General features: G+C 40.2%; 2 protein-coding genes across 4 annotated transcripts; both read right to left on the bottom strand.

Moving 5' to 3' along the window:
* Window positions 1–4,002: 4,002 nt before the first annotated feature.
* On the bottom strand, window positions 4,003–11,420 carry zgc:101744 (Receptor expression-enhancing protein 6-like). The gene is made up of 5 exons (XM_026937246.3): window positions 11,166–11,420; window positions 7,063–7,156; window positions 6,729–6,867; window positions 6,468–6,636; window positions 4,003–4,314 (listed from the first exon to the last, which is right to left on the bottom strand). Exons 1-5 carry the CDS (start codon window positions 11,281–11,283, stop codon window positions 4,280–4,282), a joined length of 555 nt encoding a protein of 184 aa, XP_026793047.1. The 5' UTR covers window positions 11,284–11,420; the 3' UTR covers window positions 4,003–4,279.
* Window positions 11,421–12,199: 779 nt separating this feature from the next.
* Window positions 12,200–21,957, bottom strand: elavl1a (ELAV like RNA binding protein 1a). 3 transcript variants are annotated; one of them, XM_034304041.2, is made up of 7 exons: window positions 21,815–21,957; window positions 20,227–20,291; window positions 18,353–18,530; window positions 17,912–18,015; window positions 16,523–16,676; window positions 16,215–16,440; window positions 12,200–15,585 (listed from the first exon to the last, which is right to left on the bottom strand). In XM_034304041.2, the coding sequence occupies exons 2-7, from the start codon at window positions 20,260–20,262 to the stop codon at window positions 15,261–15,263; spliced, it is 1,023 nt and encodes a 340-aa protein (XP_034159932.1). In that variant the 5' UTR covers window positions 20,263–20,291; window positions 21,815–21,957; the 3' UTR covers window positions 12,200–15,260. The 3 variants fall into 3 exon arrangements, with proteins under 3 accessions (XP_034159932.1, XP_026792895.3, XP_034159933.1); XM_026937094.3 differs by lacking the exon at window positions 20,227–20,291 and having other exon boundaries at window positions 21,815–21,955; XM_034304042.2 differs by lacking the exons at window positions 17,912–18,015; window positions 20,227–20,291; window positions 21,815–21,957 and having other exon boundaries at window positions 18,353–18,492.
* Window positions 21,958–23,705: the final 1,748 nt, after the last annotated feature.

Here is a 23,705-nt window from a genome sequence, read left to right as displayed (position 1 = left end):
ATATCAAATTTGGACTCGTCTGACCATAGAACACTTTTCCACTTTGAAAGAGTCCATTTTAAATGAGCCTTGGCCCACAGGACACGACGGCACTTCTGGACCATGTTCACATATGGCTTCCTTTTTGCATGATTGAGCTTTAGTTGGCATCTGCAGATGGCACAGCGGATTGTGTTTACCGACAGTGATTTCTGGAAGTATTCCTGGGCCCATATAGTAATGTCAATGACAGAATCATGCTGATGAGTGATGGAGTGTCGTCTGAGGGCCGGAAGACCACAAGCATCCAACAAAGGTCTTCGGCCTTGTCCCTTACGCACAGAAATTTCTCCAGTTTCTCTGAATCTTTTGATGATGTTATGCACTGTAGATGATGAGATTTGCAAAGCCTTTGCAATTTGACGTTGAGGAACATTGTTTTTAAAGTATTCCACAATCGTTTTACCCACTCTTTCACAGATTGGAGAGCCTCTGTCCATCTTTACTTCTGAGAGACTCTGCTTCTCTAAGACATCCTTTTATAGCTAATCATGTTACAGACCTGATGTCAATTAACTTAATTAGTTGCTAGATAAAGCAGAGGACTTGAAAATTAGAAAGTAAATGGTGTCAAACTAAATTGGTAGTATTTCAAACAGCATGGAAGGAGAGCCTTCTGAGCTATAGAAAATCTCTTAGTGCTGCTAGATCAACGTATCTCTCCACCCTAATAGAAGATAACAAAAATAATACTAGACCAACACAGAAACATGCACACAATCATTATATAGCAGCAATGACTTCATGAACTTTTTCAATGGCAAAATTGTACACAATAGAAGGGATTTATTTATAATTGCACTATCCGTTGCACCCAGATGAGGATGGGTTCCCTTTTGAGCCTGGTTCCTCTCAAGGTTTCTTCCTCATATCATCTCGGGGAGTTTTTCCTTGCCACCGTCGCCACTGGCTTGCTCATTAGGGATAAATTCACAGTGATAAATTTAAATATTTACAATATATTTTTGTGAATCCATTTATTTCTGTAAAGCTGCTTTGTGACAATGTCCATTGTTAAAAGCGCTATACAAATAAAATTGAATTGAATTGAAAATTGAAAATATCAGGCAGAAAATTCAGACTATACATTTAAAACCAGACAATTCTATAACTAACCCTGTGCATAATAATAAAACTGTGTCAGATCAGCGATTACAATGTTTTACTCCCCTTCAAGAGGTCAAACTAATTTCACTAATCTCCTCATCAAAATCATCAACTTGTTTACTAGATCCCCTACCTACATGTTTCCTCAATCAGATAATTCCAGAAACAATCAAACCTTTGCTAAAAATAATTAATTCTTCCCTTAGCACTGGCTATGTACCTAAATCCTTTAAACTTCAGTTATCAAACCTCTGATTAAAAAAACCTGACCTCAACCCCTGACAGTTGTCCAAATATAGGCCAATATCAAACCTCCCCTTTATGTCCAAGATCTTAGAAAAGGTTGTAGCACAACAACTCATACCTACATAGAAATAATATTCAAAAAATGTATCAGTCAGGATTAAGGCCTCATCATAGCACAGAGACAGCACTGGTTAAAGTGGGAAATGACCTACCACTGGCCTTTAATCAAGGTTGTGTCTCCTTGCTTGTGTTGCTTGACCTTAGTGCAGCTATTGATACCATTGATCATGCTATCATACCATTCTCCTTGATAGACTTAAAAAATGATGTTGGCGTTAAGAGAACGGCCCTCTCCTGGCTCAGGTCTTATTTGACTGATCATTGTCAGTTTGTAGATGTAAATGGTGATTTCTCTACACATACTAAGATAAAGTTTGGTGTTCCACAAGGTTCTGTTTTAGGCCCACTGCTTTTTTCTTTATATATGCTCTGGGTAAAATTGTTCATAAACATGGTATTAGCTTCCACTGTTATGCTGATGACACACAGTTGTATGTTTCAGCAAAGCCATATGAGAGACATCAGCTTGATAAAATTGAGGAATGTGTGAAGGACATTAGACACTGGATGATTATTAACTTCCTTCTACTTAAGTCGGGCAAGACAGAATTACTTGCACTAGGACCACATGCAGCTGGAAGTAAGCTTTATGATTACATAATAACTCTGGATGGCCTTTCTGTTTCATCATGTGCAGCAGTATCAGACCTTGGTGTGATTATTGACTCCAGTCCTTCATTTGAAATTCACATAGATAATATTACTAGGATAGCCTTCCTTCATCTCAGAAATATTGCTAAGATAAGAAATATAATGTTACTACATGATGCAGAAAAACTACTTCATGCTTTTGTTACCTCTAGGCTGGATTACTATAATGCCATACTGTCTGGCTGTTTCAATAGGTGCCTAAACAAGCTCCAGTTAGTCCAGAATGCAGCAGCGAGAGTCCTTACTAGAACCAGAAGATATGACCACATCACCCTTATCTTATTTACACTGCATTGGTTCCCAATCAAATTTCACATTGATTATACAATATTACTGTTGACCTATAAAGCACTGAATGGTCTCGCGCTGCAGTACCTGAGTGAAATCTTTGGTCTTTTATGATCCACCACGCCTACTTCAATCAAAAGGTGCAGGCTATTTGTTGGTACCTTGAATAGTGAAGGCTGCAACAGGGGGCAGAGCTTTCTCTTACAAAGCCCCACAGTTATGGAACAGAACTGGACTAGAACAAGTCTTCCGGACAAGTCTAGGCTGAAAACATTTTTGTTTAGTCAAGCCTTTTGTGAATAGCTTTTTCTTAGATAAGGAAGCAGATAAGGAGGGTTCAGAGGCATAGAGTGTTGTGGTGAACTGGGGTGTTTGAATGCTGTCACTGCACTCTGCACACAAAGTATAATGTACTTAACCATTACATGGCAAATAGCATACATAACAATCTCTCCCTCTCCCTCTCTCCCTCTCTCTCTTTTGAGCTGCACATGCTGCTCCCATGATGCTGGTGGTCCTGGCCCCTTCTACTCTCTGGACCTGCCTGATCAATCCTGGTGCCCTGCTTCTGGTTGCGATCACCTGCTGCTGCTGAGGATGGCTCCGCATGGACAGCCTGGGGATTGGTGAGATTACTGTAGATGGTGCCACTTAAAAACCATGAAGATGGCTCTGGACTGCAATTGTTATTAACAGTCTTGCAATAATGGCTTAGGACTATGATGGCTTTAGGGCTGTGGTTGAAGTTCTAGCAGTTTTGCTAGCAGTTTTGCACTCGGGTCTCTGTCAACAAGGTGGACTTCATGTGAAAACTATAATGAATTTCCTCTTTACACAGTTGCACTTTTTGACCATGTAATACAGTTATAGGAGGGAAATATTTATAATTGCACTATTTGTTGTCTCCCAGATGAGGATGGGTACCCTTTTGAGTCTGGTTCCTCTGAAGGTTTCTTCCTCATGTCATCTCAGGGAGTTTTTGCTTGCCCCTGTCACCTCTGGCTTGCTCATTAGGGATAAATTTATAAGTTTAAAACTTATATCCTGAATTTATATATTTCTGTAAAGCTGCTTTGTGACAATGGCCATTGTTAAAAGCGCTATACAAATAAAACTGAATTAAATAGGAGCAGCAGGAGCAGCAGCAGTAGTAGAAGCAGTAGTAGTGGCAGTAGCAGTAGTAGCAGCAGTAGCAGCAGCAGTAATAATAGTAGCAGCAGCAGTAATAGTAACAGTAGCAGCAGCAGTAGCAGGAGTAGTAGTAGCAGTAGTAGTAATAGCAGTAGTAGTAGTATTAGTAGTAGTAGTAGCAGCAGCAGAAGAAGTAGCAGTAGTAGTAGCAGTAATATCAGTAGCAGTAGCAGCAGTTGTAGGAGCAGTAGTAGTAGCAGTAGTGTTAACAGAGGCACTAGCAGGAGTAGTGGCAGTATGTAGATATTTAGCCTATGTTTAGTTGTTTAGTCCAGAAAACTGTTGTTTAGTTCTGTTTTTTGTTTGTTTTTTAAAAACACATTGGTATCAAAGATATATAAGAGCACTCATCAGATTTAGTTAAAGTTCATTGTTATTTTATTACCTTATGTATTAAAAATGATCTGAGAACAAAAACACATTGTTCTTCATGAACAAGGCATAGTTATGGAGTGAAGTGATACATTAACATTAATTCATATTTATAAGAATGATATCAATGAAATACAAAGAGCTGGAGCTCTGCTGCTGCTGCTCCTGATGATGATGATCATGATGAAGATGAAATGTATTTGATTAAAGGCACTGTGGTGAAAAGAAATTTTGTCATTTTCTTCACGTCACCTCCTGAAAATGATTATTTATCCTTATCGCTGGCCAACAGAGTGAAACCTGAACCAGAGACAAGAAGAAAAAGAAAACACAGAAATAAAACATTAAAGGTTAAATGTACAAAAGTAAATATCGAGTACTGCTGCAGTGCATTAATGGGTCTTCTTTTTATAAAATTGTCTTTGTTCAAGACCTCACACATGTCTGCATATTGCAGGTAAACATAGAATATAAAAGTTTATAATAATAATAATAATAATTCAGAAGAGATCAAGTCATTTTTTAAAATTCATATAAACAGGAGAAATGCAATATAAAATCACAAAATATACAGTCTAAATGCATATGTTCCTCATAAATTCATGACAAACTTGTAGAATAAGTAAAGGTTAAATAATAATGTGGAGGCAGGGGCATGGTCACGTGCTGGTTTGTGAATGGAGGGCGGAGCCAGGAAAAGTGAGTGGTAAGGATCTACACCTGTGCGGGATTGCTCTAATGTTTTCTGTATTTCAGTGAGCGGCAGCCAGGATAAAGTTGGGGGAGCCGCGAGAGAGAGAGAGTGTGTGTGTGCCTGTGTAGTGAAATAGAAGAAAAAGCGAAAAGAAAAAAATGTAAAAGCGAAAAGAAAAAAGAGCCCGTTTGAGTTATCCCAAGCCTGCCTCCCGTCTCCCAACCCAGGAAAGCATCACACTGGTGCCAAAACCCAGGATTTGAGGCAGATCCGACAGATCGACACTCGCGGAGATCATCAAGACCCTCAACAGCATCCACTAGACGCAACACCAGGCCCTTCTTGAGCTGTGTACGGAGCTGGAGCAGGACTTCCAGGCCCTTCACCAAGCATGTCATGTCTCACATCATGCTCTCGAAGATGGGACCACAGGACAACCCGGAGGCGTCCATCGAGCTCTTTCAGCGTTCTGTGGAAGCGTGGGGCTGACCAGACCCACAGTGGGTGGTCCGCCTACTGCTGCTACTGTCAGGGGAAGTCCAGCTCGCGGCCTAACAGCTTCCAGTCGTGAACCTGACGGAGTACCCGGACCTAAAGTGGGCTATTTTTCAATGGTCGCACCCCCGAACAGCACTGTCACTGCTTACGCTCAAGGACGCTCAGTGAGCTCAGCCACCCGTTTGCATTTGCCCAACAGTGCCGAAACAGCGGTCCCGGGTTTTTCCTACCCGTCCCTCCCCCCCTGCGTCTGTCACTTCTCCCCCTCTGGGGCCACAGGTGTGGGTGTAAGGCCTGGGCCGATGTGCTGGCATTGCAGGGAAACTGGGCATTTATAGAACCAGTGCCACGTGATGGAGATGGGGCATTGGTCCAGGTCCCTGACGCGCCACGTACCATATACTGGGCATTTATATGGTACGTACTCAAGGGGGTGCATACCACCCATTGGTGGATTCAGGCTGTAACCAAACCTCAATTCACCAATGCGTAGTTCAAGGGGAGCCATTGGGTACACCAAATTACTTGCCAAGTGGCAAGGGCCCTTCGAAATCACACGGTGAGTCGGGGACGTTGACGATGAGGTAAGACTAAAGGATAGAGGTGGGGCACAGCAGATTTACCACCTCAATTTCCTTAAACCACGGAGAGAGGAGGTCCCGGTGACTTTGGCAACAGTTTTTCTGGAGAGGAGGGAGCTAGGGACAAAGATGAATCTAAAAATGGTGGCTCAGTTCCTTGTGGAGGTTGCGAAAGGTGCAGGCGGACTTTTCCTACGTTTTCACCTCTACCCGGTCACACTAATCTCATAGAGCACCACATTGAGACATCCCCAGGGGTGGTGGCACGCAGCCGCCCCCTATCATTTGGCCGAACACAAAAAACAAGTGGGAGAAGCTCAAGGCCATGCTCGATGGCATCTGGTCTTCCACTTGGGCCATGGGCAGGTGCGTCCCCAAATTGATAAGACCGCAGTGATTGCGGCCTGCCCGAGACCCAAGACCAAAAAGGAGGTGAGACAGTTCCTGGGGTTGGCTGGTTATTATCATAAGTTTGTGCCTAATTATTCAGATGTCACCAGCCCGCTGACTAACCTCACTAAAGAGGGAGCGCCAGATCCAGTCCATTCAGCTGGATTAGCTCAATCTGGAAAGCAAGATGGTGCCACTGCTGATGTTAGCTTTTCAGGTCTACAGTGCTAATGGAACAGTAATAAATGATGCTGTGAGTGCTAATGTTAAGCACTAGATGTGGTGTGTACCCTCTTTAGCAGCAGAATGCGCTGCACTCTTGGCTTTTCCACTCAGGTCTTTCACCATGCTGTCGAGCGCTGCCTCGTGCTGCAGGAAGAATGGACGAACCACTCGAGTGTAGATCACCTGAGAACCGTTCCAGGTCACGGGGGCCATGCACCATAACAGGAACACACACTGCATACACACACACACACACACATTAACCTGTGCACTCTGTAATCACACACAGATAAATTCACTGAGTAGAGTGTGAGGAGAGTGAGAACCTTTCCAGCATAATAAAACGGAAACCAGAAGAGGAAAATGTCAGAGAAAAACTCGGCCACGCTGAAGAGACCGTACACCACCCAGTACGTCAACCACTGTGTGTCGTCCTCTTTATTCCTGCTCTCAATTGCTTTCACACTGCGTGCGCACACACACACACACACAGAGGGTCAAAAGTTAATCAGATAAAAATAAAGGCAGCATTCAGGGTTTCTCAATCCTGCTCCTGGAAACATGGTAAGTGTACTCTGTGTGTGTGTGTGTGTGTGTGTGTGTGTGTGTGTGTGTGTCTGTGTGTGTAGAGGATAACACTTGCGTGTGTGTCATACTTACGAAGCATACGCAGGGTAGGTGAATCCAATGAGGTTGCAGAGGAGAGAGGCACCATAACCGAATAACAGGTACAGCGCGATGATACACAATGCACCTACAAACACACACACACACACATAATGAGAACATGTGTTTCTCTCAGCTGCAGTTTTCTGAAGAGGAGTGATAAGATCCTTAAAACCACTAACACAAACTAAGCCAAAACACACACACACACACACTACACTAACCACAGCCTGACCACACCCACCCTCATACTGCACCCCCAAACACAGCAGCACACAGACCAAATGTATCCCAAACACACTGAAACACGCAACAAATGTGATCCAAACACATGGACCTAATGTGACACAAACACACACCATTTCACAAGATGGCGGCGCGTATGGACACAGCGGCTCGGTACTCCCATAAAAGTTCTTTGTTACCATTTGTGTTGCTTTTCCTGTTGTTTGTTTTGTATTTTGAGGCATGCTTAGCATTTAGCTGTTTTGATCTTCTAAGCATTGGTACTACATACAATCACCTCGAATTCTGAATGTAAACAAATACCAGAAGAGATTGCCACACCACTGGGATCAGTTTGGGTTACTATTCCAGCAAGAAGACGCCGGTGGTGTCAAACGCTCAATCCCCTTCTAGCAAGGTGGACAAACTATGACTGAGAAAAACATCACAGCAAGGTACAAAAAACTGTTGTATCCTGATCTTGACAGAGACATGGCTACACCGCAACATTCCCGAATCTGCAGAGGACCTAGAAGGCCGCACATTGTTCCGCGCCAAGACAAACTCTGTATACATGTGAACGATGCCTAGTGCACGAATGCAATCACCATAGAAAGACTCTTAACACCAGACTTGGAATATATCATGGTGAGGTGCAGGCCTTTCTATCATCCTAGGGAATTATCTGTGGTCTTTACAACTGGAGTCTACATACCATGGCATGCTAATGCTAAGCTAGCACTCGAGTTACTACACGCCATGACCCAAAATTCCACCAGAATGTTAAATGCTCAACCAGGAGTAAGAACACACTAGATCATGTTTACACAAATGTTGACAATGCATATAAGGCCCAGCCCTGTCCCTATCTAGGATAGTCTGACCATCTTTCCTTGTTAATGCTGCCAACTTACAAGCCACTCAAACAGGATTAAACCAACTAGCAAAATGGTTAGAGTATGGCCTGAGGGTGCAATGTCACAACTAGGAAAGCGGCTGGTCCTGATGGTGTCCCAGGGCGTATACTTTGTGCGCGCGTCGACCAGGTCTTCACCAGTATTTTCAACCTTTCCTTGACCAGCGCTGTTGTCTCTACCTGCCTCAAAACTACAACAATTGTGCCCATCTCCAAAGATAAAAATGTAAGTTGAATGACTATGGTGTGCTTACATTCATGTCTCTAGTACATATTAAAAGAATCATCCCTGCCACTCTGGACTAGTATCAGTTTGCTTATCGGGCAAACAGATCAACAGAAGATGCCACCTGTATGGGTCAAACATGTATGTCAAAATGCTCTTCGTTGACTTCAGTTAGGCCTTCAACACAGTGAACATTACATAGGAATTCTAGAAGAAAGTCTTCTTCTTCAAATGTGACCCAAACACACGGACACACAAACCAAACATGAACATGAGCCAGACAAACAGACAGTCTGCATTCTGGATATAGGGAGCAGTGTTTCCATGTCACATGTCTCTACAGCAGTGTGTGAGATTCCTGTTTAACATACAGAAGGCTGTGTGTGCGTGCGTGTGTGTATAAAAACCACTGAGTGTTTAAACAGCACACATGCAGTACAAAAAGAGACCAAACAGGACTGGCAATAGTGTGTGTGTGTGTGTGTGTGTGTGTGTGTGTGTGTGTGTGCTGTGGTTATTTGTGTAGGGAAATGAGTACCAGAAGCACTTCATTAAAATGATCCACAGACTTCAGCTCTTCTGTGCTGCTGTGTTCAAGTCAAACTTTGCATTTTTATTAAAAATGGAAAATAAAGTTTTCTGAAAAGAATTTTTACGTACTCGCTCTGGGTTTTCTCTGATCAACACAACAAATGGCTAAAAACACCGAACTGTTCCACTCAATTTGATGTGAGAAATATATAAGGAAATGTGTCACGTCATGTTAGTGTTACTGTAGTTACTAAGTGATGACGCAGACATGTTTCTACATGTACTTGTTTGTTTGTTTTCAGGCAGAATGATAAACACAATAAGCTACACTCAAATTCACATGCAAAACAAAATTTTCTCATCAATGAGGTTCATCATTATCATGCTGGAATGACAAAAGTCAAAAATCTGTAACGTTTTTCAAAAAATTACAGTTGAACATTTGTATATTTGCATTAAATCTGGTTACATTTATATTAGCTAGTGTCAGCCCTCCATAGTTTAGCTAGCACTTAAAATACACGTTGACAAATGACCCAAAAAAAAAAAAAAGACATTAGCAGAAAGACAAAAGGAAAGATGTTAGCAGAATTTTCTTTACTATAGTAAAAACACTTCCTGATCTCGAAGACATTTGTACTTCGAATTTCCACAGCGTTTTTCTACATCACATTTTGCGAATTTTTAGGTATCGTCTATAAACATGATTTTATCAGAAATTCGGAAAGAAAATCGAAAAAATCGAGTTAAAAACAATCTTTTGCTGGAGCGTCGATAGCGTTCGCTCTATAACTTTTTGTCCTGTTAGCTATCATTAGCATGGAAGGTAGCTAGGTAGAAGGTGTGAGATTCAATTTAATTTTAATTTAGTTTTAATGGACGGAAATGGTTAACAGTAACATCTAGAACTTCTCAAACCATGCTACATTCTGCAATGTCCTCAAGTATCCGAACCACTCAGGATGATTGAATATATGTTTTGTTGCATATTTAACACAATGTTTGATTGTGTGTGTGGTTTTATTAAAGTGTGTATGTAATTGTATATACATATATATATATATATATATATATATATATATATATGATAGAAACACACACACTCAGCACCTCCTGAGCGGTTCGGATACTTGAGGACGATGTTATAAATAACCTGGCAAGCAGCTGTGAGACGAGAAATCCAAACCAGCGAGAAGAGAGTGACAAGGACGAAGGCGTGTCCATAACACACACACACACACACACACACACGGACAGATATCCTATATACTACATATATGTGTTTAAAAAAGGTGCCTTTTGATGACATCATCAGGACACTCCTCTCCAGAACACAGCAGTTAGGAATGGGATTTTTTTTAATTTGCATCTCAGTTTTGTTTTTTAAACACCGCAGTACTAATGGATGAGCAGTATGCTGTTATCGGAGATGACCTTTGATCAGAAGGTGTTAATTAATTTTCTATAACAGCAGCCTGACAGTAGTGCAGCTGCAAATCACAGGTTTATATTAACGTGCTTGTTCTAATACGTTATTGTTTCTATAGTAACAGCTCATTCACAGGGATACACACAGCGGTCGCGCCACATAAACGGATTAAGAAACGTGTGTAAATGTTGATAAGGTGAAGTTTACTGTAATATATGTAACACTGATGGGAGGAGTCTCCAGTGTCAGTGTTTTCCAACATCTTCAGGACAGAGGAGTTTACGCTTTGCGGTTTCTCAGTAACATGACACACACAGTAACATTTTTTTTTGTCTTATTAACTTCAAGAGAGAGAGAAAAAAGAGAGACTGGTGAAGGAATGACTGTTTATAGCTGCTATAATGTAAGTGACAACAGGAACTAACTTGTTTCACAAATGTTAAATGTAACTATAAATGGATAAAAGTTTATTGCTGTGGTGTAAGAGGAATAAAACACTTGGGGTCGTGCTGCGAAAATACGAAAATAATAAGCTTGAAGGGCGTTACAGTAACTCCATTTCATCACTGATTATTTTCTTATAACAGCGCCACACACACACACACACACACACACACACACACAGTGTTTTATTTCTCGCATAATGCGAAGAAAGTTCAAGGTGCACTCAGCTGTGTGTGTGACCCAGGCGAAAGTGTGCTTGAAGAGGTTAAAGTTCAGTGTGAGTGTGTGTGTGTGTGTGTGTGTGTGTCCGTTATCTGAGTCCGTACCTGAGGCAATGTACTGTCTCTGAACGCCCGTGCGCCGCTCGAGCTCCGCTAAACAGTCGGTCAGCAGGTTCTTCTCCGTTAAAAACGCCTCGTAGCGCTCTGTCACCGCGGCCCACATGGCGGGAAAGTCGCGTACGTGTCTGTGTGTGCGGTAAAGTGCGGGATTAATGAGCAGAAAGGTGTGAATGTTAAACTCACTTTGTCACTCCTCTCTCTCTCTCTCTCTCTCTCTCACTCACACACAGCGCTCCGCTACAGCCTGGCAGGTGCACGCGCGCGTGACGTGACAGTCCCCGGACCTTGACAGCCAATCAGTGAGCGGGATTCCTGCCACGTCACGTGTGTCACTCTGCAACCGCCTGTGGTTAATAAATAATAACGTCACTTATTTATATTATTTTATCTTATTATTAATTATTAATAATCTCATCAACTCGTCTTTAATACTTCATCTTGTCCTTCTTTATTCTATTTTCTTCTCTTAACAGTCAAAACCTTTGTGATATAAAAGTAGATTATTCCACGTTTTCCTCTCCCTACTGCTCTTTCATTTCTTTCACTTCTCCTTTATCATTATTGCTTTCTCTTTTTTCACTTTCCTATGCTTTTAATTTGCTTCATTCCGTCTAGTTAATAATCCAGTCTATCCACATGAGAGAGAGAGAGAGAGAGAGAGAGACAGAAAGGAAGAGGAGACAGGTAGACAGAGAGACAGAGACAGAGAGGAAGAGGAGACAGGTAGACAGAGAGAGAGAGAGAGAGAGAGAGAGAGAGAGGGAGGAAGAGGAGACAGGTAGACAGAGAGACAGAGACAGAGAGAGAGAGAGAGAGAGAGAGAGAGAGAGAGGAAGGAAGGAATGAAGGAAGGAAAGATATTGGAACAAACCATTCCTGAGTCGAGGGATAAACATCAAACTGGACCACATTTCTGTGGCTTCTAGATGAGATGAATAATGAGCCGGATCTCAGAGGGTCTGATAAGGGTCTATATGTGGGAGGTTTTATGATGTTAAATTTTCAACACAACAAGACAGTTTCCATTTGCTTGGCATTTTATTTGAAATAAACACCACGTTACAGTCCGACTGTAAATTTCAAAATGGCGATAAAAAAAACAAAGAATCTTCAGTGAACACGTACGACAATAAATATAACACACACACACACACACACACACACACACACACACACACACACACAAGTGAAGAAACACCGCACATCACCAAGAGGTCAGAGCAGGACAATTACACTCATAACTTTAACACCAGCTTCTTACGCACAGAGTTTATACAATACACTAACAGGTGTGTGTGTGTGCGTGTGTGTGTCCGTCCAACATCAAATGACAAATCATCTTCAGCATGCCCATCATCATCTGTGCATTTCTACACAGAGATGGGGAAGGTGGGAGGGAGGGGGAGAATGAGAGAGAGAGACATGAAGACAGTGAGACAGTGAGATAGATAGAAGAGGAAGATAGAAACAAGGATAGAAGGACACAGAGGAAAAGACACCAAAAGAGAGACAGAGCAAGACAGAGGGAGATAGTCAGAAACAGGCACTGAGAGACAGAGAGAGCTAAAAATGAGAGAGACAAATAGGGGAGAGAGAGAGAGAGAGAGAGAGTGAGCCGAGAGCAGAGACAAAAAGAGAGACATGCAGAACGAGACCCTTATATATATATATATGTATGTATGTATATGTGTGTGTGTGTGTGTGTGTATATATATACATATACATATACATATACATATATATATATATATATATATATATATATATAAAAACAAACATGTAACCATGGCAACAATGAGTGCTGTCGCCATGGTCACACTGAACTTAACTCACAAGGATCTCACAGCTAGCTGTAGCTACAGTATTGTAATAACATTATAAACCATGATAAACAACATTCAGCAGCTCCGAATAGCTCGTCTTTATACGATATCAGCCAATCATAGAATTGATTCTCCTGCATCGTACATCTTTTTTTTTTTTTTTTTACATCACTGCCATCATGGTAGTTATTCTTCATAAAACCAGCATACCGGTGAAGAGAATTCTCAAAATGTAAAGACACGTGCACAAAATAAAGATTATTCCATGTGCCACCCTCTGAACAGCACAGATTCTTGTTTACTACTTAGGCAGCCTCCTGAAGTACCCTTGATGATTAAATATAAATGTAATAATTATCATATGAATTAATTTGCTACATGTGTAATTACAAACCAGAAGTGTCTGATTATTTTTTTCCCCATTTCCTGATATTTGACACTGTGCACTACTGTCGATTAAAACTGAACACTGATTTAGAACAGGACTGCCAGCACTAAAAATCCACTGTTAAATAAATATTTACAAAATGCAATATTTCAGTGTCTTGGTCCTACTGCTTAAAACTCTAATCTAATCCAAGCTAATCTTTAGCCATGTCATGCGAACGCCAAAACTGAATATAAATTTATTTGGGATAATAAAAAGCTGTCTAATACGATTTAAAAATAAACCAAACAAATAAAACCTAATAAGAAGTAAAGGAAACAAAACAAAATGTTCGGCAAATCAAAATAAAATTTAATGATCAGAATTGTCAAACAATCTCAAAACACAAACAAACAAACAAAAAAAAAGATCAAAAGGCCGTCTTTTAAGATTAGTACTAAGGAAAAAAATACAACTAAAGTCACATTAAACAAGAGAAAATAAAGAAAATTAAGAAAAAATAAGCAAATAACAAAAGCTTGAAGCTGAAATGAGAACAGGGGAACTACATTATGTTGTAATTTTTCTGGGGGAATTTTCCATGTCTTTGGTCCTTCTTACTTTCACTCACTCTGTTGCTTATTATTCTTTTTAACTTAGAGGATCACTTAAATAAACACTTTCCACTTCACTGAACACACCACAGACTCAATCAGGAAAAGTGCCTCAGTCAAAAACTGGAGGAAAAAAGAAAGGGAAAAAAAAAAAAAAAAAAGGTTTCTTAAAAATAATAAGGCATCAAATGTTGAAACACTGTACTAGGATCAGATGGAGAATCAGTGACTTTTGAGAATGTCTAAAACATCCCATAATAATCATAGACTTACAGTTAGACAAACTGGCTGAATTTAAAGGATAAACTGTGTGAGGTGTTCATGTTACAATCAAGACACCTTAGAAAATTTCACAATAACACCAACATGACTATAGTTTCCTTTTTTTGAAATTAGCCCCGCCCACATGGAGAATCAGGTTCCACCCCTTTCCCCCTTTTTTTCAATGTTTTCGATGCAGTTCCGCAAACAGACAGCAGAGAGCGCCTCACACACTGCTCCATTAACACGTTTATCATTCTTAGCAGGAACAAAACGGGTTCAGATCTAATACAGCTACCAGAATTTCAAATCCAATCCAATACCGACGTCCGCGCAGCGACCGAGCTGTGACCTGTGCGTGTGTGCGGCTAACAATACTACACACATCAAGGACTGAAAACTACACATTTAAAAAAAAAAAAAAAAAAAAAAAACCCTTAACTTATAAAGAACAACAAAGATAGAAATGGACAGGTAGTCATGTACCTTCAGAAAATCTCGCTAGCAACTTGCAGTTAGAATAACAAAAACAAAAAAAAAGGAGAAATGTCAGTGATGGGGCGTCTTCTCAACCCCTCTTGCAGTGGAGGGAAAAAAAAAAAGAAAAGAAAAAAAAAGAAAAACCTACCTAAGCTAAGCCAAGTGAAATTATACTACAAAGGAATTCCTGGGGGAAAAAAAGCAAGACTGAATTATTGACCATTTTGTGTAACTTTTTATACTTCAGTCACAGCCTTAGGTGCAAAAATGAGCAGATGAGATGGAGAGACCGATGTGGTGTGAAGTGGACTAACACACAGGGCATGTGGCAATAATCAGTTAAACGATACATCAAGATATTAAAGTAATTGCGGTCGTTATGAGTGCAGTGACGTAGTGACGTTAGGTGTGTGAGGATGGTGATGAGCACAGTGTGTGTGTGTGTGTGTGTGTGTGTGTGTGTGTGTGTGTGAGAGAGAGAGAGAGAGAGAAGCAGATGAAACTATAAAACAGCGGCTTTCCAAGCAAAGTCCGTCTACTTGTGAGTCTTGCTGGTTTTGAAGGACACCTGCAGGATCTTGTCCCCCAGTCTGTAGCCGTTGAGGCTAGCGATAGCCACAGCCGCCTCCTCGTAATTGGTCATGGTGACGAAGCCGAAGCCTTTGCACTTGTTGGTGTTGAAGTCTCGGATCACTTTGACGTTGGTGACGGCGCCGAACGGACCGAACATCTGCCACAGAATTCCCTCATCTGCGTCCGGACCCAGATTATAGATGAAGATGCACCACCCGGCCTGCGCACTCCCGCCCATGTTCGCTCCGGACAGACCACCCATGTGGTCCACCCCCATTGGGGAGAACCTGAACACACACGCACACACAATCATTAGCATTCACAAATATCTTAACAGAATGAGTATTTCCAAATCAATAAATTAACAGACTGAACCCCCTTTTTCTGTGTACTGATTGGCTAAGGGCAGAACAGTGTGCTCTGATTGGCTGAGAGTAATAGTGTGTTCTGATTGGCTGAGAGTAGTACAGTGTGTTCTGATTGGCTGAGAGTAGTACAGTGTGCTCTGATTGGCTGAGATTGGCAGATTTTCTGACTCACATTTGTTCAAATCATCTTCCTTTTTTTTTTAATTATATTTGACAGCCAATTATTGGCAAAGCCATATAATGCAAATGTTCATGTTCGGAGTCAACATTTTTTTTCTAAAGGAAAAAAGCATTGCTGGCTTTACGAGGTTTCAATCCAACAAAAACGTAGCAGAGAGTTTAAAAAAGTTATAAACTCTAATTTTAGATTTATTTTTAAATCCTGGTCTAAATTTAAATAGTAATGAAAACAAAAAAGAAACTATTTGTGAGAAGGTGGGAGTGGCAGTAAACTTGCAATCAGCTGTGTGTCAGATGGAGAACACGCTGTACTGCTCTCAGCCAATCAGATCACACAGTTCTCTGTGTGCGCGCGATGGAGTGTGTACCTGAATCTCTGGGCCTGGTGGTGTACAGGTCCTCCAAAGCGGCGAGACTGTGAGTGATAGATCTGAGGGATGATCTGTGTGTTTTTAATCTGATTGGGATTGGCAGCAAATTTGACGGTGATGGGTTCGGCTGCGCCAGGAGGTTTCTGTCCATTCAGCTCTTTAATGGCGTCTTCTGCCTCGGAGCGCTTGTCAAAGCGTATAAACGCGACGCCGCGGGAAAGACCTGACAGGAACAGGAAGGGTCATAATGAAGCACTAACTAGAAGCAGTAGATATTTGTAGATGAACTAGAGTTTCCAGCTCACCTGATGTCTGATCGACGAGCACGCGCGAGTTAATGATGCGTCCATAGCGCGTGAACATGTCCTCCACATCCTTCTGTGTCATGTTCTTAGGAAGGCCACTGATGTACAGATTGGCATCTTTGATGGAGTCTGAGCTCGGCCGTGCGTACGACACCTGTGGCAGGGAAACACACAGCACACACTTTAACAACAAATCTGATTATAAACAAAGCAGATTGACAAGACGGATTCAGAAACACTCAGGTAAGTGTTAATCATCAATAACACAACTAAAACACACAATAGTGAGGCAGGACGTTTGAGATGTCCCATTCAGAGGGCTGCGTTAATGTCACATGTCCCATTATAAACTGATAAAAATGCAGCACTATGGTGCGTTATTCTTAGTAAAAACACTTATTTATTTCAAAAACAGCAACATCTAGTGTTTTAATTCATACTGATAACACAGTTAATTTATGCAATCGGGCAGTGTAAAGATTATGATAAATTCTATTAACACTGCACGCATTAACTCAGTGCTTAATTCATAATAATTAAGGCTTAATGAAGACGAACAGATGAATGATGGTTAACAAATCCTTAAGAACACAAAAAGTTAACATCCATCTCTTAAGCCTGGAATATACTTGCTTTTAGATACGCATATATCTACACGAGATGGCTGCTGCACTGTATCCTGTGCATGTCATCAGAATCACCTTCATTACCAAGTACCGTGGGTTTACATGCACGAGGAATTTGTCTTGGTGTACTGGTGCTTCTGGTGAAATTAACGGTATTTATCTGCATGGAGCAAGACGACCGCAGACAGTACAGCACCACATGACACTATGTCCACAAACTTGTGCTGTGTTTTAAATTGCATGTGTTTATGTAATGCTCTAGTTATTGAGCGCCAACACTAACCGGTTCATGGTTAACGTGTGAATTCTAAAAACCTCACGCAGCCTTCAAAGGTCTGTTTTGCAAACCACTCTTCTGAATTTTCTAGATTAGCAAATTATTTTGAATGTAAGGTCAGAGTTTACGATTTGAGATGTAGATCATGGCAACAATCACGACGACAGAAGAAAGTTTTAAAGAAAAACAGCTCGTCAGTGTGTTTAGTATTTTCCAGTTCAACTTGGAAACCGGTCGTTCAGGGATGCTTTGGCTCCACCTACAGCACATCGTTTTTAGTCCTCCAGATGTACATAGCGTTCACAGTTGAGTTTGTCAGGGGGTGGGGGGGAATATCAAGTATAACCCAGGCCTTAATGTGGAGTGTTACTGAGTGAAAAGTAAACAAACCAAACTCGCAGCTTTAATGAAAAGAATTAAAATAACAGATAACCCAACAGGTAAAAGGCCACGCGTGATGTAAAATATGTAGTGATGTAATATTACCTTGATGGTTTTAGACTGTAGCCTCAGGCCATTCAGAGTACTGATTGCTCTTTCTGCATCACTAGGGTTTACATAGTTAACAAAGCCGTACCCTAAACTGTGGCCTGGAGAAAACAACACAAAAGCAAAACAATAAAAACAACCAAACTAAACCAAACAAAAACAAACAAACAAACCAACAAACCAACAAACAAACCTTACGGATAGAAAGAAACAAACCATTAAAATATCAGAAATGAATTAACCATATTACAGGCAAAAAAAAATCAGGACAAACCTTGAAGAAAAAAATATTAAAATTGAGCTGAAAACCACGAAACCATTTAGCAAGATATTAATAATGATTTCTTTTTTAACTGTATACGAGACTACCATATTTTCCGGACTTATCTGTGTGTGTGCATGTGAGATATGTTTATATATATACACATATATACGGACCGGCGACTTTATCTCGGATGAGCTTAGCGCTCTCCACCTCGCCGATGCTGCTGAAGAGACTGCGCAGCTCCTCCTGCGACATGTTCTGTGGCAGATAATTCACGATCAGGTTCGTCTTGGCATCCTTCGCCTCCTCCACCATGTGATCCTCGTAACCGTTCGACATGTCGTACACCTCCTGAGAGACAAAGAGAGAAAAGAAAATCACACATCAATGAGATGATTTACTGGCAATCATCACCATTTACTAGCGACACACATAATAACTTACTACCGACCATCACAGCTAATGTGTCACTAATGCTAATAAAATATACACAAGGAAATCATTAAAAAAATGTCGTTTCGTCGTTAAAGCTTTAATAAGAGCGAGAAACGACTCAAATGGGAGAAACCTACAATAAACTACAAAAAAAAATAAAATAATAAAAAATAAAAGAACAAAAAAGCTCTATAAAGGATGATCCATACACAGAATCAATCTTTATTTAAAAAAAAAAAAAAAAAAAAAAAAAAAAAATAGGAAGATAAATTTCAGTAACCGCAGCTTAGTCAGTTACTGATGTTTAAGAATATGAAATTTTCCAGTCGTGTCAGACAGTATTTAGAGTTTGACCAATCACAGACGCTCAGAATAAGAAGCTCCGCCCCAATACTTCCTGGTGCAGTGATTCTAAAGCAGAAAATAAAATTTGGTCCTGGCTTTTTTTTTTTTTCTTTTTAGCTAAAATATGGCAGAGGTTCTCAAATCTGCCACCTGACCAACACTGACCTCTGTGTGTATGTGTGTTTCCTAAAAACATTCAGTAGAAATGTTTCTCTTGCCCTTATTTTCCTTTGACTGCTGTAAATAAACAAACAAACTGCAGGCGTGTACATGTCGCTAATGTTGTCGCTTGTGGGTGTGGCCTGTGCAGGGTTTATATTAAAGTTGTCAAATGTACACTACACCACAGTGAAATTCTTTCCGTCACACATCCCAGCTTGTTAGGAAGTCCAAAACCAAGGTCCGCCAAGAGACGGCACCCCGGAGTAGAGAGGGTTAAGGGCCTTGCTAAGGGCGCAACAGCGGCAGCCTGGCAGTGCTGGGGCTTGAACCCCCGACCTCCTGATGAGAAACTGTAACAGCTATATATCGCTTCTAAAGCTATCGAGTTAGAAACGAATCAAATAGCGCACCAATCAGTGTTAAAAAAAATCTAATCAGCTGTTTAATTTACGTGTTACACACTTGGTTTTATTCTTGGATTAGATTAGCAAAACAAGCTAATTGTACTAGCTACGTATTCTCACCGGAGGCATCAGCGATCTCTGCGACTTCTTTCCAAGCTTTATTTTTCTTCCTAATGATTCTATACACATTAATAAAACAGGATAAGACGAAACCACCCTTAGAAGTTTTTCTTCCACTTCTACATGCACAATGTGCAAGCTATGAGCGGAGAACTGAAGAAATGTCGGATCACACGCTGCAGGATTGTTTGGATTCGTCGCTTCTTTACAGAGTCGTGCGTAATTTGCACAGGATTGAGAAAATCTTAGTTTAAATGTCACTGAAATCTCACCTCCGTGTCGCACACGTATGTAGAAAATGAACATCACTTTGTTTCCTGCTCGCTGCTCTCATAGCTAACTACAGTTCTGGTTAAATGCTGTATCAAGCGCTGTTGCCATGGTTACATTAACCTAGCTAACTTTACTCACTAGCTAGCATTAATTAGATAACATGTGAGCCAGCTCTTCACCACAAGAGTAAGTCGAGAAGCAAATGATGACATACACGACAGCCGAATCAACTCGTGCCGTAAAAAAAAGTGTCTCTCTCACACACACGTTATCAGGTCGTGTCCCTAATAGATACAGAGTCTACTCACTTTTAAGTATCTAACGTGTCCCCTTCTGACTGCCATGAAGAGCCGTCACAGATCCCGACTCTGATCTGAAGACACGAAAAAAAAAAAAAAAAAAAGGTAATAAAAATACACGCTGATCCAAAAAAAAAAAAAAAAAAGAAAAAAAAAAACACGGAAAAGGTTTCGGGTTGGAAAGTAAACAAAATGAAATTAAAACAAACGAAATTAAAGGGGAAAGATAAAGATGAGCCGGCTTCTGATATTACCTGTGGAAAGAACATAAGAGCCATCAGGCAGGAGAGCTTCAGCGTGTATTTTTAACACCTCACTTCGACTATTCTCTAACACACACACACACGGTCAGTGTTAACACTATACACACACTTCTCTGTGTGCGTGTGTGAAATATCTCACACAACCTGCAGCTCATCAGGTTTATATGCAAATAAATTTCCCTCTATGCCATCAGAGGGGTTGGATCTACTTCCTGTCTACACGCCATCACATCCTCATCACCATCTCAGAGCTCCAGGAAAATTCCAGGAAATAAATCACACATCATTCTAAAAATGTAAATCATTATGTCTATAAATAATGTCAACTGGAATTTAATGAGGATTCAATAAAAAAAATTGGTTGGGGAAAAAAGTAAAAATACCAATAAATAGCTAAATTAATTTGATAAAAATATTGTGAAAATTGCAAAACAATAATTAAAATTATTACAAAACTATAACAAATGCCACTACTAAGAAAAAATACTTAATAAATAACCTCTGAATTAAAATATATATATATATTACTACACACATTTAAACAATGTGCTTATTTGTAATAGTATGTGAAGTAAATCTGTGCTGAGAGCCAGTGATTGTTTTTTCCACATATTTTTTAATTATTTACAAGGAATGTTGATTGTAAAAAGGTCTGAACACCTAAATGAAACAGACCCTGGTTATAATATGATAAGCACAAACAGATGAATCAGGATTATCACAGCTAACTCACAGCTATTACACCGCGAAGTGAAGAGCGTTTATGGTTGACTTTGTTTGAACTGTTGCTAAGCTAACGGCTCCTAGCTAGTCACTGCAGAGCAGGAGGTTAGCATAACGACACGGCCGCGTCCCAAATACCACAATCCCTCCCTATTCCCTTTATAAACTTTAAAAAAATATGTCTCGCACACTATGTAGTGCACAATACGACCAAGATGGCGTCGTTTGGGACGCCGCCATGTTCTTCCTGTCTGGGTTAAACATTAGCTTGGCCGCTAACAGTTACGAGTCCGACACATCAGTCTGTCCGTTTTATAGCGTATTGAATTCGAGTTCGTACGAGGTTTTTTTTTTAATTATTTACTAAAATCACGATACTGATTTTCATTCCGAATCCCGCGCTCAGGTTTTTTTTTTTAATACAGTGAGGCTTTACGCGCGAACAGGCCGCGCGCGCGCTGCTCTCGGCTAATATATATATATAGAGGGGAGGGGAAAAAAAGCGGGCCTCAGAAAACGCCCGGTTAGCTACATGCTAACAAAACACGGTGTAATTTAAAATAAAACGACTCGTGATTGATTATTGTGTTAGTTAGTGATTCGTAACTTACCGACTTCACCCCCGCTCCGAGTCTTTTCTCAAAACCAAAAAAAAATCACCTTCCGAGCGCTTTCTGTCTGAACGTGGCTGCGTGCGCGTGACACGAAACTGTAACCGGAAAGTGACGACCACGCCCATCAACGGCAAGTCCAGCCTCCCGGAAGATGATTGGCTAGGCGTCATGTCAATCTCACTATGCGACAGAACAGTGCTGTGTAAAATGATTCTTTTTTAATGATTCGACTCATTTAGTTCAGAACACTAAAGTGATTCATCTTGACCATTATAACCGTTCAAAATGTTAATAACTCAGCATCCATGCAAGTGTGTGTCATGAAAAGTTTTAAAAGGGTCAAACAAATAAATAAATAAATAGATAAATAAATATCATTCAAAATGCCACTAATTACCTTTTATTATTTTCTTTTAAACATTTGATGTGAGAATCAGTAATGATTCTGAAATGATTCATTTCAGTGATTCGAGCCGTTTAGTTTCAGTACACTGAAAAGATTCATTTTGCTCATTATTAATTCCTTTTAGTTCACTGAACTTAAAGACTTGAATCACTTAAGGGAATCATTTAGCACATTACTGATTCGAGTCATTCAGTTCTTTAGCTCAATACACTGTAACGATTCAATTGTTTCACTCTGTGTGGTTTTTTCCAATCTAAATGCTAATAGTTTTTTCCTCCATTTTACAAAGTTTTTCTTTGTGTTGACCTTCTGTACACACTGAAATGGCCTTTAAAAAATAATAAAAATAATTGCGACTTTTTACTCCAAATGTTAAGAACTCAGCAACCAAAAGTCAAATACAAAATAAATAAATTTAAATAAATAAATGAATAAATAACCTGCAACCCTGTGAAGGATACAGAGCGGTACAGAGAATGGATAGATGGTTAGATGGATAGATGGATAGATGGTTAGTTGGATGGATGGGTGGATAGATGGATACATATGTACATTCATACATACATGTAACATTTTTAAATAAAGCACTTTTTATGTTCTTTGAAACATTTGATGTTAGAATCAGTAGTGTGCAAAATGATTTGTTTCAGTTATTCGAGTATTTAGTACTTAACTAGCAAAGTCATCAGTGAGCAAAATAACTGAAACATTTTAGTGTTTTGAACTAATGACTGTATATTATATAGGTACAATATATAAAGTATACAGTCATTAGTTCAAAACACTAAAATGTTTCAATTATTTCACTCATTGATGACTTTGCTAGTTAAGTACTAAATACTAAACACTAAATACACATGCTAAAAATCAGTATAACCCCCCCACCCCCACCATTTTTTCCCATTCGGAATTTTTTTTCCCATTTGGAAACTGGAAAACTGTTTGAAAACGGTGTTTATACACAACATTTTGACTCAAATTATGTGCTTAAATGCACCATGTCCCACCTTCCTCTCCTTCTGCTGTATTCTGTACATTATACTCTATAGTCTATGCCCCAAAACCTGTGCACAATGTTCTATATGTTCTATATGCTGTATTCTATATATTCTACACTGTTAGGAAAATAAAGGTTGACTGTAGAACCCTTAAGGATTCCCGAGTTGTCCCTTTGGGGAAACCCTTAAATGTTCCCTGTAGAACTGGATAACTGAGAGTTTTTCAGGAAACAAAGAGTTGTTCTTACTTAGAGTGTACTGTATATGCTGTATTGTCTGTGTTATAAGATATATATTATATGATGGGGTGTGTTTATTCACAGCAGGGATTCGAACCCACAATCTTCCTGTTATTAGTGCAGAAGGTGATGAGAGGAATATGAACCACACATGGCGGTATTGTGTGTGTGTGAGTGTGTGTGTGTGTTAGGGGAAGCTTTGTGAGTGTTAAGGCGTTACAGGGGGATTATGGGAGTTTAACGAG

The sequence above is a fragment of the Pangasianodon hypophthalmus genome, chromosome 4 (assembly GCF_027358585.1).
Source record: "Pangasianodon hypophthalmus isolate fPanHyp1 chromosome 4, fPanHyp1.pri, whole genome shotgun sequence".
Lineage (NCBI taxonomy): Eukaryota > Metazoa > Chordata > Actinopteri > Siluriformes > Pangasiidae > Pangasianodon > Pangasianodon hypophthalmus.
Note: the sequence above shows the minus strand (reverse complement) of the source record. Positions and strands in the feature narration are given on the sequence as shown.

Coding starts and splice junctions, on each gene's coding strand:
- zgc:101744 (XM_026937246.3), bottom strand. CDS start 11,283: ATGTGGGCCGCGGTGACAGAGCGCTACGAGGCGTTTTTAACGGAGAAG. Junction 7,157..11,165: donor GAGACAGTACATTGCCTCAG/GTACGGACTCAG, acceptor GTGTGTTTGTAG/GTGCATTGTGTATCATCGCG. Junction 6,868..7,062: donor ACCTACCCTGCGTATGCTTC/GTAAGTATGACA, acceptor GTGCGCACGCAG/TGTGAAAGCAATTGAGAGCA.
- elavl1a (XM_034304041.2), bottom strand. CDS start 20,262: ATGGCAGTCAGAAGGGGACACGTTAGATACTTAAAA. Junction 18,016..18,352: donor CATCCGAGATAAAGTCGCCG/GTCCGTATATAT, acceptor TGTTTTCTCCAG/GCCACAGTTTAGGGTACGGC. Junction 16,441..16,522: donor GCTCGTCGATCAGACATCAG/GTGAGCTGGAAA, acceptor TGTTCCTGTCAG/GTCTTTCCCGCGGCGTCGCG.